The 14,887-nt window shown below is 48.6% G+C and overlaps 1 protein-coding gene and 1 long non-coding RNA gene across 3 annotated transcripts in view; both read left to right on the top strand.

Annotated features, from left to right (window-relative positions):
* LOC307206784 overlaps positions 1-14,887 on the top strand; it is a 610,614-nt gene that overhangs the window by 492,788 nt on the left and 102,939 nt on the right. The window lies entirely within an intron of this gene.
* TRIP10 (thyroid hormone receptor interactor 10) overlaps positions 10,051-14,887 on the top strand; it is an 85,511-nt gene continuing 80,674 nt past the window's right edge. Inside the window, exon 1 of one of the 2 annotated variants that reach the window (XM_079960052.1) lies at positions 10,051-10,368. In XM_079960052.1, coding sequence (XP_079816178.1) covers positions 10,345-10,368 — 24 coding nt within the window. In that variant the 5' untranslated portion in view covers positions 10,051-10,344. The remainder of the gene's footprint in view (positions 10,369-14,887) is intronic. The other variant, XM_079960053.1, reaches the window with a different exon arrangement.

Genomic DNA, 14,887 nt, shown 5'->3' with positions numbered 1-14,887 from the left:
TAGTCATTGTTTATTGGTTTGCTATATTTCCTGTAAATTCCACCAAAGAACTTAATGGGGGAGGGGGCTTGACTGGGGGGTGGGAAGAGAAATGTTAATTGTGTGCTTCACAACTAAAGCAACACATTTTTTGTTGTTTAGTCGTGTCAGACTCTTCGTGACCCCATGGGCCAGAGCATGCCAGGCACTCCTGTTTTCCACTGCCTCCCGCAGTTTGGTCAAACTCGTGTTGGTAGCTTCGAGAACACTGTCCAACCATCTCGTCCTCTGTCGTCCCCTTCTCCTTGTGCCCTCCATCTTTCCCAACATCAGGGTCTTTTCCAGGGAGTCTTCTCTTCTCATGAGGTGGCCAAAGTATGGAGCCTCATCTTAAGGATCTGTCCTTCCAGTGAGCACTCAGGGCTGATTTCCTTCAGAATGGATAGGTTTGATCTTCTTGCAGTCCATGGGACTCTCAAGAGTCTCCTCCAGCACCATAATTCAAAAAGCAAGACATATGGCAGTCTAAAGTGTGTGGATCAGGGAAAGACCATTACTTTCTGAATCCATGTGTGGAAGACTCACAGCTGGCAGGTCATTCTGCCAACTCCTGTTATTTTGGAGTTTTGCAAGAGTGACCAACAGAGTATGAGAACAATCACAGATTATTGTGGCACCTGAAGGCACTAACACATTGATTAGGGCAGAAGCTTTCACAGGCCCACCTTGTTAGAAGATGTATCCATTAAAGATCTTTAGCACATTGAATCCCTCCTGCGAAACATCTGGAGGCAGCAAACTGCAGCCTGGAGACCAGACCACCATTTTTCTCTGCCATCCCATTCCTCCCCAGGTCTTCCTCTCCTGCTGTCACACTAAGAACCTTCCAATCTATCCTTTCATTTTAAAGAGGCATTTTGGGTGGCTGGAGTTGAGAATATAGCAATGTAAGGGTCCCATTTTTAATTTTTTATTTTGCGTATCCACTTGCTAAGCTGCTGGGGTAAAGGGAGGACACAAATTCTAAAGATGCTTTGAGTGATAAAAAAATTTATTATTATTATTTATTTAATTTCTATACTGCCCTATACCTGAAGGTCTCAGTGCAGTTCACATAAAATATTAAATACATAAAATTAAAACAAAAACAACAACCCAATTTAAAAAAAACCCCAAAAGACCCAGCATTTTAAAAAGGTTATAGGATGTAGATCAAGTCAGGCAAAGGCCTGGTTAAAAAGGAACTATGGCCAAACTATCACAGGAAAGCTTTTTAATAGACATTTGTTTTGTATTGGGGTGGCCTGTAATTCATCCAATAGGCCATAGCAATATGTAGCAGTAATACTGGGCTCACTTGTTTTACCTGTAATTAAATGGGCTAGAGAAGCGGGGATGTTTTAATGAAAATGTTCTGGGACGGGGCCTGGTGTGGTGCAGCCTAGGAAGTCCCTGGGTTCAAATGTTGCCACCAGCATTAGGTCACTAGATGATCTTAGTCAAGTTCCTTAGCCTCAGCCTGCCCCCATCTGCAATACAGGGATACTATATAAGGTTATAAGAATCACAACAAATTATAGCATACTTTAAATACTATATAAATGCTAGATATTATTAACCGTGTACTTGTAGCAGGTTGTTGTTGTTTAGTCGTTTAGTCGTATCTGACTCTTCGTGACTCCATGGACCAGAGCACGCCAGGCACTCCTGTCTTCCACTGCCTCCTGCAGTTTGGTCAAACTCATGCTGGTAGCTTCAAGAACACTGTCCAACCACCTCATCCTCTGTCGTCCCCTTCTCCTTGTGCCCTCCATCTTTCCCAACATTAGGGTCTTTTCCAGGGAGTCTTCTCTTCTCATGAGGTGGCCAAAGTATTGGAGCCTCAGCTTCACGATCTGTCCTTCCAGTGAGCACTCAGGGTTGATTTCCTTAAGAATGGATACGTTTGATCTTCTTGCAGTCCATGGGACTCTCAAGAGTCTCCTCCAGCACCATAACTGTCAGGGAACTGACATCAGAGCGAGAGGTGGAGGCAAGGCTCCAAAACGATGCAGGAGAGGGGACCAGCAGGGGGGAAGGAATTCAGCGTAACACCAGTAGAGAAGAGAAGGAGATGGAGGATTTGGAGACAGGGCTCCAAGACCCTTCACCAGAGACTAGTGGGGAGAGCGCTGACACCCCTCTGCCTTCCCCTTACTTGCGCAGATGAGTTCCACGCAGGGAAAGTAGGAGGAGACTTGGCGTCAAACAGCTCTTATGCTGGAAGAGGTTCAAGAAACGCCCACTGACGGATTCTGCAAGCGACTGACCGGCCACGGAGTGTGGGCTGTCAGCCAAGGGATGGTGAACCAGGCAATCTAACTGAAATTGAAATTGGAGGCAACTTACGCACAAGTAACCCCTTACAACCATTACAGTAGGCTGCCCCGGCAGGGTTGCTGGAACCCTTACCCACACCGGGAAGACCCTGGGAGGTGGTGTCTATCGATTTTATGACAGATTTGCCCAAGTCCAGAGGGAAGACAGCAGTCATGGTGGTGGTAGATCTGCTAACCAAAATGTGCCATTTTATAGCGTGCTCGCATGCAGTAACGGCAGAGGAAACGGCCAGGTTGTTTGTGGATCACATCTTCAGGTTGCATGGGGCTCCTTCGAGGGTTATCTCAGACCGAGGGAAACAATTTACCTCGAGGTTCTGGAGGAGGCTCATGAACTTATTGCAGGTGGAGGTGGGATTCTCGACGGCGAGACACCCAGAGACCAACGGGCAAGCAGAGAGAGTGAACAGTATTTTACAGCAATATCTACGCTGCTACGTGAACGAGAGACAGAACGATTGGGTAGAGAAGCTAGCACTGGCTGAGTTTGCATATAATAATGCTGAGCATGTGTCCACGGGGATGAGCCCGTTCATGGCTAATTATGGGTGTCACCCCAGGGCCTTTCCCGGGAGGGGGGAGGAAGGGTGGAGCGTACCCGCGGCAGAACAGTTTGTGGAAGAAATGGAGGCTCTGCACCAGCAGCTTAAGATGAACCTGGAAAGGGCCAAGGAAGTGTACAAGAGGCAAGCGGACAAGCGTTGCCAAGAAGGGGAGACTATAAGGGTGGGGGACTGGGTGTGGTTATCCACCCAAGGGCTACCCTTTAAGGGAGGGTGCAAGAAACTGCGGCCAAAACGGCTGGGACCCTTTGAGGTAACACACCAAGTGAACCCGGTGGCATTCAGGCTCAAGTTGCCAGACAGCATGAAAATCCACCCGGTGTTTCATAGGTCGCTGCTCTCACCGTACGGGGGGGGGGGGGGCGGAGGTTCCGGGGGGAAGGAGGAGAAGGCCTCACACACCCACAAGTGGAGGAGAGGGAACACCGCAACCAGGTGATGGAGATCCTAGATTCGCGATGGCGGGGGTGGCAGGTGGAGTACCTAGTAGCTTGGGAAGGAGAACCCGAGTGGGAAAACACATGGGTGCCCGCGGGGGAGGTAGATGACGGATATCTGGTGAAAGAGTTCCACAGCAGGTATCCGAGGAAGCCCAAACCAATAGAGAGATTCTGGGAGGAGCAATTTGGAACCACCGATGAGGAGGAGGAGGATTTTGTGGGTTTTCCTGCTTCCGAAGAGGAAGGAGGAGAAGCGTCAGGGGAGGAGGAATCGGACTGGGAAGCCCGTCCCGCGCGAAGAAATCGGAGCGGGTGGGAAGCGGGGTTTGAGTCCTCGGAGGACGACAGCAGCTCCTTCCGGGGGTTTCCTGCATCGTCGGCTGAAGAGGGAGACAAGGTTACATCACCGGGTCGGGCCGGGGGTGGAGGGGGTCCTGGGAGGGAGGTGGATGTCAGGGAACTGACATCAGAGCGAGAGGTGGAGGCAAGGCTCCAAAACGATGCAGGAGAGGGGACCAGCAGGGGGGAAGGAATTCAGCGTAACACCAGTAGAGAAGAGAAGGAGATGGAGGATTTGGAGACAGGGCTCCAAGGCCCTTCACCAGAGACTAGTGGGGAGAACGCTGACACGCCTCTGCCTTCCCCTTACTTGCGCAGACGAGTTCCGCGCAGGGAAAGTAGAAGGAGACTTGGCGTCAAACAGCTCTTATGCTGGAAGAGGTTCAAGAAACGCCCACTGACGGATTCTGCAAGCGAATGACCGGCCACGGAGTGTGAGCTGTCAGCCAAGGGATGGTGAACCAGGCAATCTAACTGAAATTGGAGGCAACTTACGCACAAGTAACCCCTTACAACCATTACAATAACACACATAACTCCCGCAGGTAACACACCTTAATAATAATAATAATAATAATAATAATAATAATAATAATAATAATTTATTTATATCCCGCCCTCCCCTGCTTAAGCCGGGCTCAGAGTGCCTAACAACAGTAAAATGATACAACATTCTAAAATCATTTCATTATAAAATCAGTTCAAATCAGATTAATGGCAACCATTGGGCTAGAGTTCTGTGAGGATTGCCAAAGGAGGGGGTCAGGCTGAATTGATCACCATGTGCAAGCTCTGGAATTAATCTCTGCGAGACAAAGGTGTAGGGGTTTTACTGAAACTAATGTTATTTCAATCGTTTTGGTAAGAGATGAGGGAATCAGCAGTGTTGCGCAGTAGGCAACAGCTGTTCCTTGTGGCAGAGTCTTGCTTCAATAAACCAAGAGGGTTACCATTTTAATGCCACCTATCTGACGTCCCATCTATGTCTCTACATTAATCAATCTGGTATAACTTATCACCTCGTTAGAATTATTGATAGAGAGAAGAGCCATCAAGTTGCCAGTCCAGTCAGCATTGAAATGATGGGAAGATGAGCCACTCTTGATTGAGCTGACTGCCATTAGGACTGGGTTTTCAATGACTATGTATTCTTGGAACACACAGGAAGAAAATAAAACTTCCTGACTCAGCATAGTTTTCGCTCTTGAGTCACTGGCTCCCCCAGCCTCTGCCACTACCCCTCCTGGTCACCATGGCAACACAATAGGATTCTATGTGCAACCCTGCATGAATTTCACAGCATTTTTGTAGATAGTCCTTCCTCATTCCTTCTGATACTGGTTCATTCTGAAGGTTAAGAGGAAGTTAAATTTCCTGAGGTCAGCGACATGGGAAACTGGTGTAAGGCTCATTGTCATTGGGGTTGAGGATGGTTTTGCTGACAGCAAGGTTTTCTAGTTCTTGTGGAGAGACAGCTTTGTCTTGCTCATTCCACTGAAGGATGCCTTGGTAATCTCAACAGTCCATTGTTTTTCTGGTGAGCGAGAAGTTTATAAGAAACAATGGTGTGTATGTAAGGGCACATTTATGCCATTCAGTTGCATTAATTCAGAATAACTGCTTCCTTCGCTTGTTACTTATTTTATAAAATAAAATGGGATGCAATTTCAATACAACAATTAACATACAACAGTAAAAAAACAACACACAGTTCAGATTAAATCAACAATTCAAGATTATTGCAGTAGTCAAAGTATCCATTTAGTACAGAGACCCTCTGAACATTGCAGACTGCAACACCCGTCACCCCAGGGCATGCTGGTTGGGGCAGCTGTGAGTTCGAATCCAACAGCAGTGGGTCACAGACTCCACCATCTGGAAGTCCCTGCTTCTAGTGGACATGAGTTTGATGCCCAGTTGTATGGAAATAAGAAGCAGACCCTTTCCTGAAGACTGCACCTCCCCAAAAGATTCATACGAGTCATAATGCTCTCTGAGAGGTCCTGGACCCAGGCTATTTAGGATTTTCTAACTTCCGTCCTATGCATTGTTACTACATTGAGCACAGTGGCTCTTACTCCTCAGTAAACGTGTATTGGATTGGGTCACATGGGCAGTACCATAAGCTAAGCCCAGAAACCTACTAGCAATCAGTGGCGCCCCTTCAGAGGGGAATAAAATATTCCATACGATGGCTAACTCCCACCAATTACTGGGCAACTGTGTTCAAGGGTAGAACCATGCAGAGCTCACTGTAGTAATCAAACCAGAAAGTTGCTACCCTCTGAAGAGTGGGCAGCAGGGACACTTGTCCACCAGGAGAGGGCACAGTTGGCATACCATCTGAAGCTGGCAAAAAGGACCCAATCCAACTATGAAATGAACCTGATCCTTAAGGAATCAATGGTTTGCTTTTCATGTTTCTAGAACTTGTTGTTTTTATCTCATTTGTTGTTTTTATCTCATTTTTAGCTTGCGGTATACCACTTTAATCGCTTCACGCTGCAATGTACCAATTTGTTAAATAATAAAATAATATAAGGTCAAGACACTGGTGGCACTGTGGGTTAAACCACAGAGCCTAGGACTTGCCGATCAGAAGGTCGGCGGTTCGAATCCCTGCGACGGGGTGAGCTCCCATTGCTCAGTCCCTGCTCTTGCCAACCTAGCAGTTCGAAAGCACGTCAAAGAGCAAGTAGATAAATAGGAACCGCTCCTGCGGGAAGGTAAATGGCGTTTCTGTGCGCTGCTCTGGTTCGCCAGAAGCGGCTTAGTCATGCTGGCCACATGACCCGGAAGCTGTACGCCAGCTCCCTCGGCCAATAAAGCGAGTTGAGCGCCGCAACCCCAGAGACAGTCACGACTGGACCTAATGGTCAGGGGTCCCTTTACCTTTACTTTAAAATAATATAAGAGGAACGCGGGTGGCACTGTGATCTAAACCAGAGAGCCTAGGGCTTGCCGATCAGAAGGTTGGCGGTTCAAATCCCTGTGACTGGGTGAGCTCCCATTGCTCAGTCCCAGCTCCTGCCAACTAGCAGTTCGAAAACACATCGAAGTGCAAGTAGATAAATAGGTACCGCTCTGGCGGGAAGGTAAACAGAAGCGGCTTAGTCATGCTGGCCACATGACCTGGAAGCTGTCTGTGGACAAACGTCGGCTCCCTCGGCCAGTAAAGCGAGATGAGCGCCACAACCCCAGAGTCATTTGCGACTGGACTTAATGGTCAGAGGTCTCTTTACCTTTACCTAAAATAATAGAAGAATCCATTCCCATCCAGAACAGCTAAACCACTGACTTGGTCCTCCTTTAAACTGCATGGTGCTTGTGACATCTGCCTCTGACTGGTTCATTTGCTGTGATGGTTCACCTATGTTCAGTTTATTAGAGCATTAAGCAGCCTGCAGTCAACTTCTGTAAGGAGTGGGAAAGCTGTCTATCTATCTGATATCAAAACCTCACACAGTGCAGAATAGGGCAAGAACAGAAGTCCCAGAATGTAAGGAAGTTAAGTCAACAGGCAAGGAAGGAAGTAGCGAACGGGCTGAGAAAGAGAAATTGTGTAGGAAGGTAAAAAAAAAAAAGTGTGAGGAAAAGGAAAGAAAAGGCAGAGGTTTTTGTGGTGCCTTGAGGTTTGCTTGCTATCTGGGGGCACTGCTTAGTGCTTAAAAGAAGCAATAGACACATCTGCATAAAATTTGCAAATGCTATCGTACACACATATATGCAAATAAACAAGAATGGACATTCCAAAGAATGGAACTGTTTGGTGTGCAGCAGTTAAATGAAGCTAAACAAAGCCTAGCTGTCCTCTTGCATTTGTTAAAAGGGAAGAAATGGAGGTGCCTTTGATGTACAGTTGACAAGTGACAGTAGGCCTCCCCCCCCCCATCTCTACCACAGTAGCTGGCGGCAGACCCCAAAAAACTTTGTCTCCAGCCAGTGGCCACCCCCTAAGGAAGAGGTTCCCAAACTGGTCTGCAGACCAACACTGGCCTGCAAGCATCATTCAGGTCATCCCTGGTGTGTCTGCATAGAACGCCCATACATTTGCGCTTCTTATTGAAGGTACTTTTGCTGCCCTTAAATTGTTGTGGATACAGTGGTACCTTGGGTTAATAACTTAATTCGTTCCAGAGGTCCGTTCTTAACCTGAAGCGTGCTTTCGCTAATGCTGCCGCTCGATTTCCATTCTTAACCTGGAGCAACCACTTCTTGGTTAGCGGAGTTTGTAACCCGAAGCGTCTGTAACCTGAGGTACCACTGTACCTGCTTTGTAATATTACCCCCCACCCAAAAAAAGAACAGAGAGGTATTTAACAGACCATTTGTGTTTTGAGTTGGCGTTATTGGTCCCAAGCCGCAGGTGGCACTGTGGTCTAAACCACTGAGCCTCTTGGGCTTGCCGATCAGAAGGTTGACGGCTCGAATCTCCATGATAGGGTGAGTTCCTGTTCCTCTGTCCCAACTCCTGCCAACCTAGCAGTTTGAAAGCACACCAGTGCAAGTAGATAAATAGGTACCGCTGCGGCAGGAAGGTAAACGGCGTTTCTGTGTGTTCTGGTTTCTGTCACGGTGTTCCTGTTGCGCCAGAAGCATTTTAGTCATGCTGGCCACATGACCCGGAAAGCTGTCTGTGGACTTCTCGGCCTGAAAGTGAGATGAGTGCTGCAACCCCTTAGTCACCTTTGACTGGACTTAACCACCCAGGGGTCATTTACCTTTACTTTATTGGTCCCAAGGAACATGTGGGGGTTTGGTCAGGTGGTGGTGATGCCACGGCTGGCCCACCCATGAGGCAAAGTGAAGTGTGTGCCTCAGGCAAGATACATAGGGGCAGCAGATCCGGCCTGCAAGGAATGCATTGCCTGTCGCTGCTGTTGCATGGTTGCGGCACACTCCTTGGAGACTGGATCTGCCTTCCTCCTCAGCAGTCCCTCCCCAGTGCAACCTCTCAGTGAATAGGAGGTGCTGCTGGTTTCCTCCCACCCTTAGGGTGGCAATGGCAGAGGCTCCCCTCTGGGACCTCCCAGATTCTGCGCCTGCCCAGTGGGATTTACAGCAAGCCCCTTTCCCCACCATGACAACCTTTGATTCCCACTTCAACCTTCGGGTAAGGTTGAGTATACCGGAAGGAGCGTCTCCACCCCCATCGTCCAGCCCTGACACTGAGGTCCAGCTCCGAGGGCCTTCTGGCGGTTCCCTCGCTGCGAGAAGCAAAGTTACAGGGAACCATGCGGAGGGCCTTCTCGGTAGTGGCGCCGTGGCGCCCGCCCTTTGGAACACCCTCCCATAAGATGTCAAGCAAATAAACAACTACTGTATCTGACTTTTAGAAGACATCTGAAGGCAGCCCTATTAAGGGGAAGTTTTTAATATTTGCTGTTTTATCGTGTTTTTAATATTCTGTTGGGAGCCGTCTGGAGTGGCTGGGGAAACACAGCCAGATGGGTGGGGTATAAATAAATTATGATTATTATTATTGAGTTGGTTTTTCCCTTTTTGTTGCCGATCTAGATCTTTCCTCCCATGCTTGTTCCTTATGATAATAATGATGTTCTTATTTATTCCCTGCTCATCTGGCTGGGTTTCCCCAGTCTCTCTTGGTTGGGGGAGGCATTTTGTGGTTCACCTTAGCTGAGATTCCTGCATTACAGGGTATGGGACTAGATGAGCCTTGCAGTCCCTTGCAACTCTCCAATTCTATGCTTCTGTGTCTTGGGCCGGCCTTGGGGTTGCTCTTCTCAGGGTGAATGGGACTGGAATCGTTTCATACCACACGTCAGTGGCTTACGGAGCACCTCTCTGGGAGCCGTGAGGCTTCACGTGACTGCTTGTCACGTCTGGTAAGGGGCCACCGTACGGATTGGCGCAGCCACGTGGGACTGGAAATAGCCTTCCCGCGAACGCTGCACGGGCTCCCTTAGCAACCACGCGGGGGACGCAGCCACACGGACTCCATCCTTGGAGGCGAAGCAAAGTCCGGCGTGGAGCCGAGACGCTGAGCGCGCCCTCCGTCCCACCCGAGATCGAGACGCGTTTTCCTCTCTTGGGTCAAAGCGAGAGAAGATCCACCCTAGCGCCGCCCACGTTCACCGGCGGCGCATCCCCCACCGAGTCCAGCGGGCCGGATCCCGAGCGCCCGCGCCGCGAGATCCCCCGCGCGGCGAGCTCAGCTCGGCTCCAAGGAAGCGCGCGCGCGAGCGATCGCCGAGCCTGACGCGAGAGGAAACCCTTCGCCCATTGCGCGGGGGAAGGAGGGCGGCGGCGGCGGCGGCGGCGGCTTCCTGGGAAGAGCGGCGCGCCTCGGCTCCGCCTGTTGATCCCTTTTCGGGGGAGGGGGAAGACGGGCGGGCGGGCGGGCGGGCGGCCTTCGCCTCGGCATCAATCAAACCCTTGGAAGCCAGAGGGAGACGCGCCCCGTGCCAAGCCGGGGAATGCCGGCGCTCGTCGGGCTGCGCTGAGCCCTGCCTGCGCCTTTAAGGGCCGGGGCCGGAGCGGGGAGTGTCCCGGGCCGGCGCTGGAGGCTGGACGGGCGGGAGGAGCGGGACTCCCCGGGACGGGAGCGGCGGCGGAGGCGGCGGATCGGGCTCCGGGTGGGCCTTGGCGCACGGAGCGAGGGCGCACGGCGACGGCGCTGCCAGCATGGACTGGGGCACGGAGCTCTGGGTAAGGAAGCGCGCGGCCGCCGCCCCCCCCCTTGGGTTTTGCTCAGAGGCACCCCATATTCTCCCCCCTCCAGTCCTTATCTCCCTCTCTCCCCTCCCTCCATGTCCGATCACTTCGTCTCTCCACTCCAGGGTTGGGCTTCTCCATGACTCCCCAGACTTGATTTAAAGCGCGTTTCTCCGCCCTCTTCTCCAGCTCCCACCCGAAACTCAGAGTTTTCCCCCTCGTGTCAGAGTTCAGTCGTGTGTGTGTGTGTGTGTGTGTGTGTGTGTGTCCCGCTTCAGTGCCTGCCTCCCCCTCTTTTCCTGATGGTTGCTAATACTACTCTGGCTGCTACTTGTCCTGGGCTCTCGCCTTTTCTCTGTCGCCTTGTTCCGTTCCGTTTTCTTCTCTTTCGGTGACCCTGTTGCTTTCCTCCCTCCCTTTGCCCCTTGGCTGAGAAAGGGATGTTATTCTGTGTGTGTGTGTGTGTGTGAGAGAGAGAGAGAGAGAGAAACCAATATTTTCCCTGGGTCGTTAGGCACTGTATTAACACAGACTAACTTTAATTTGGCCAGGTAGATAAGACTACCTGAAAGCAGGAGGAGGCACTTTCACATTAATGATCTTCAATATTTAAAGCTGTAGCTGTACCCACAGCAGACTCTCCACTGCTCCCTAAGTATATATTTTTTCCTGGTTCTGGTTTCTTACGCTTGGTAATTAGATGGGCAAGAAACCCTTTGTCTACCGCTTTATCATGAGTAAGTGAGCTGCATGTTTTACTGTGCTAGCCTATCATATTTTGGCTCTGCTGTTTCACTTTTGCATATTGGGGTGCAGCTCTCAGATTGGGAACACCTGAGTTGTGATTTAAGAGCTGGATGTCCCAATATCCTCTGCGACATTGTCCTCATTCACACATAACAAGCAAGCATGTTAAGTTTAAGTTAAATTTAAGCTGTAGTTTGGCTTAGTGTGTTACCTGAACCTGGGCTTGTGGTTTAGCTCTTTCCCAGGGACGAAACTAGGCTTTATTTCACCCAAGACAAAGACCCCGTTTAGCACCCCACCCATGCATATTTGCATACACACACACAGGCTATGGGAGCCTCAATGGCACCCCTTTGGAGGCTTCACCTGGGGCAAAAACCAGACAAGCTGCAAACCAGGGTTGTCCTAATGGTCACTGGGCCTCTGTATATCATTTGAAGGCATACATCTTCCATTATGTGCTGCTTTACTGCTTGTGAGAAGATGCCCCTAACTCAGTGGGTCCCAAACCTTTCCCCTCATGGACCATTTAAAAATTGCTGAAGGTCTTGGCGGACCACTTAATGTTATTTTTTCTGCCCGTTGTCCCAGTTGTAATATGCTGTGCTAGATGCTGTGTGGTTTTTAATTGTACAGTATATTTATTTATTCATTCCTTCTTTTATTTGTTGCATTTTGTACTACAGTACAATATAAGAAATGGATGTGCCATATCTGGTGTTCAACCAGTGTGGTGTAGTGGTTAAGGGACCCGGTGTGGTGTAGTGGTTAAGAGCAGTAGACTCGTAATCTGGGGAACCGGGTTCGCTTCCCCGCTCCTCCACATGCAGCTGCTGGGTGACCTCTCTGAAGTCTCTCAGCCCCACTCACCTCACAGAGTGTTTGTGGTGGGGGAGGAAGGGAAAGGAGAATGTTAGCCGCTTTGAGACTCCTTAGGGGCATCAAATCCAAACTCTTCTTCTTCGTCTTCTTCTTCTTCAACAACAACCGTAAAAACACAAACACATTGCAAACCACCTGAATGAAGCTCATAGGTCACTAGTGGTCTGCCAACCACAGTTTGGGGACCTTTGCCCTAAACAGCCACTTGGAGTGCATGGGCAAAACGCTCATGTATACACATCCCTCAATACCTTTTAACTGTCCTGCTGTACTTAAAATCAGGGAGGCCAAATAATGTAATTTGTGGGTAAAGTATGAATTCTAATCCTGGCCCATTTTAATGAATGCAAAACCCAAAGAGTGTTAATTTTGCCAGACTGTACCATTTTGTGCTTCGAATTAATCTGGAATAAAGGTGGCCTGACTTTAGTCTTACGTGGTCTGTTTTAATCATTATGTGGTCCACCAATACGGGTTAAATGTATGAAGCAAGGCAGACTGCGTACTCTGGGTCTGTTAGCAGCTGAAAGCCTAATTGATATATATCAAGTGATGCTGAGGAGGCTCTCCTGCTAAGAACATGAGATGTGCAATACTTACTGTAGGGAGTGAGCAAACTTTCAGAATTTACTTTGTTTTTACCAGACTTCTGACATTCACTGCCTGGAGTCTGGTACAAAAGACAGATACATAAAAGAACTAAAGGATTCTGAGCCCAGGAATTTATTTTGAGTACCAGAACTGAACTGAGTGTACAGTCCTTGCACACACTAACCCTCTCCTGGCTTCCCTGAATTTCTTCATTTTGGCAATATGAGGGAATGAGGATTCATTTTGTTACTGCTGCTGTTTGTCGTGGTGCCAATTGTTTAATCTACTGCAAATCTGCCAGTAGATCAAGACCGTCCTTTTACTCACCCTTGATGTAGTGAACCAATGTCTACATAGTCCAGTATTCTTTGATAGGTAAAGGGACCCCTGACCGTTAGATCCAGCCGTGGACAACTCTGGGTTGCGGTGCTCATCCTGCTTTATTGGCCGAGGGAGACGGCGTACAGCTTCTGGGTCATGTGGCCAGCATGACTAAGCTGCTTCTGGCGAACTAGAGCAGCGCACAGAAACACCATTTACTTTCCCGCCAGAGCGGTACCTATTTATCTACTTGCACTTCGTGCTTTCGAACTGCTAGGTTGGCAGGAACGGGGACCGAGCAACTGGAGCTCACCCCGTCGTGGGGATTCGAACCGACGAGTTTCTGATCAGCAAGCCCTAGGAAATTAGCCTTTGGTCAATTGGACTGTGGTCTTCATTTTGTCTTCTTCTGATCTAGAATATGCGTTGGCTCATGAAAACTTATTTGGGAGCAAATTCAGCTTCTCACAATGAGGCCCTTAAGGCACCATCAACTTCTATGTACATGTGATTTAATCTCCACTTCATCTTCCCAGGTAAGCTATGGTGAAGGATAGCCAAAGGTGGGCAGAATGTGTAGCTATTGCATAAAGAAAAACAGGGTAGAGACTTCAATCAGGAGCTGAGGAAGGGGGGAAAACAAACACTGTTGCTTTAAACAGGCAGCAGCAGAAATGTCCCTTAATCTGCTTTGGGGTAGAACAGGAATATAGTAATGATTTTAAATAGCAGTGGAAGAGACTTTCATGTAAGGCAAAATTGCTGGTGGTGCAAAGTGAGCTGGAGAAAAGAGTTTGGGAGAATTTTATTTGTAGCTTGCTCTGTTCTAGAGCCTCACAGAGGGTAAGACCTTTGTACCCAGTTCAAAACATAATTTCCCAAGAAGAAAAAGTGTTGGGTATATGCACTTTATACTTAATAGGTTTGGAGAGTATATTTGGTAGAAGGCCCTTCCCTGATTACTTTTTTCATGGATTAAAGGTGATGATTGATCCTGAACACATCCAAGATAGGTTGGGAGTATTAATAATGTCAGGCCTCTTATTTTTGGTCTGTATTTCGACTTTTCTGTTTCTCTTGCTTTTGCTTCTCTCTCGCAGCCCTTATTTTATGTGCTGTGAAGCACGTTCTGGGTTTCTGGAAGGACCCATGCTTTTTCTTGCACCTGGTTTAGGTTTTTGCTTGTGTGCATGTGGAAGATACAGGATCCGAAGGTGTCTTTCTCACCCCTTCAGCAAAGCTTCTGTGTGTAATCTAGTTAGTTCAGAGATTAACTTTAGCCTGGTTGCATGAGTAGAGGAGGCTATTTCTGGATTCTGCCCTTGCATGGGCAACAGTTGAGTGCCCTCGACAGGGGAAGGAATATTTAAATACCCTCAAAATTCAATCTAACCATTTCCACTGGTAAAATTGATCTGCATACTTCTACATCTGCATAGCATGACTTGGCCAATTTTCTGGGTGTCTGGGTTCTCTACCATGTGTAGGGTCAAAAGGGGCAATGTACAACCTGGAATCATGCTGTCTATGGTTGCTAGCCCACAATTAATTCAGAATGTTGCCACTAGTGAAACCTTCTACTGGGTGCCTGAGTCTGTTGTCTCTTAATCCGTAGATTTAGTTGGGTGCTGCTTATTCTTTGCCTAGAGTCTGATTCTCATTTAATGAATTACCTGTGCAGGTAGCACTTGCATGTCAGAAACAGCATGCAAAACCGTGTGTGTAGAACATGCTGCTGTACAAACTGCTGGGAAGCTACAGATTGGCCGTGTCTCTTCATATTAATGTACACCATCTGTACACGCAGCAAAATAGCAATGGTCTATGCTCATTTAACTGTAGCAGTTGGCAATCCGATCGCCCTGATTTTTCCCATGTGGTCATGCTCTCTATAATAAATCAAACTCTGGGGTGCTTTTCAAAAACTTGTGGCAGATTCATAGAACCGATTCCCCCTCACCTTCCAGTGTTG

This window comes from Podarcis cretensis, assembly GCF_951804945.1.
Source record: "Podarcis cretensis genome assembly, chromosome: 17".
NCBI classification, from domain to species: domain Eukaryota; kingdom Metazoa; phylum Chordata; class Lepidosauria; order Squamata; family Lacertidae; genus Podarcis; species Podarcis cretensis.
Note: the sequence above shows the minus strand (reverse complement) of the source record. Positions and strands in the feature narration are given on the sequence as shown.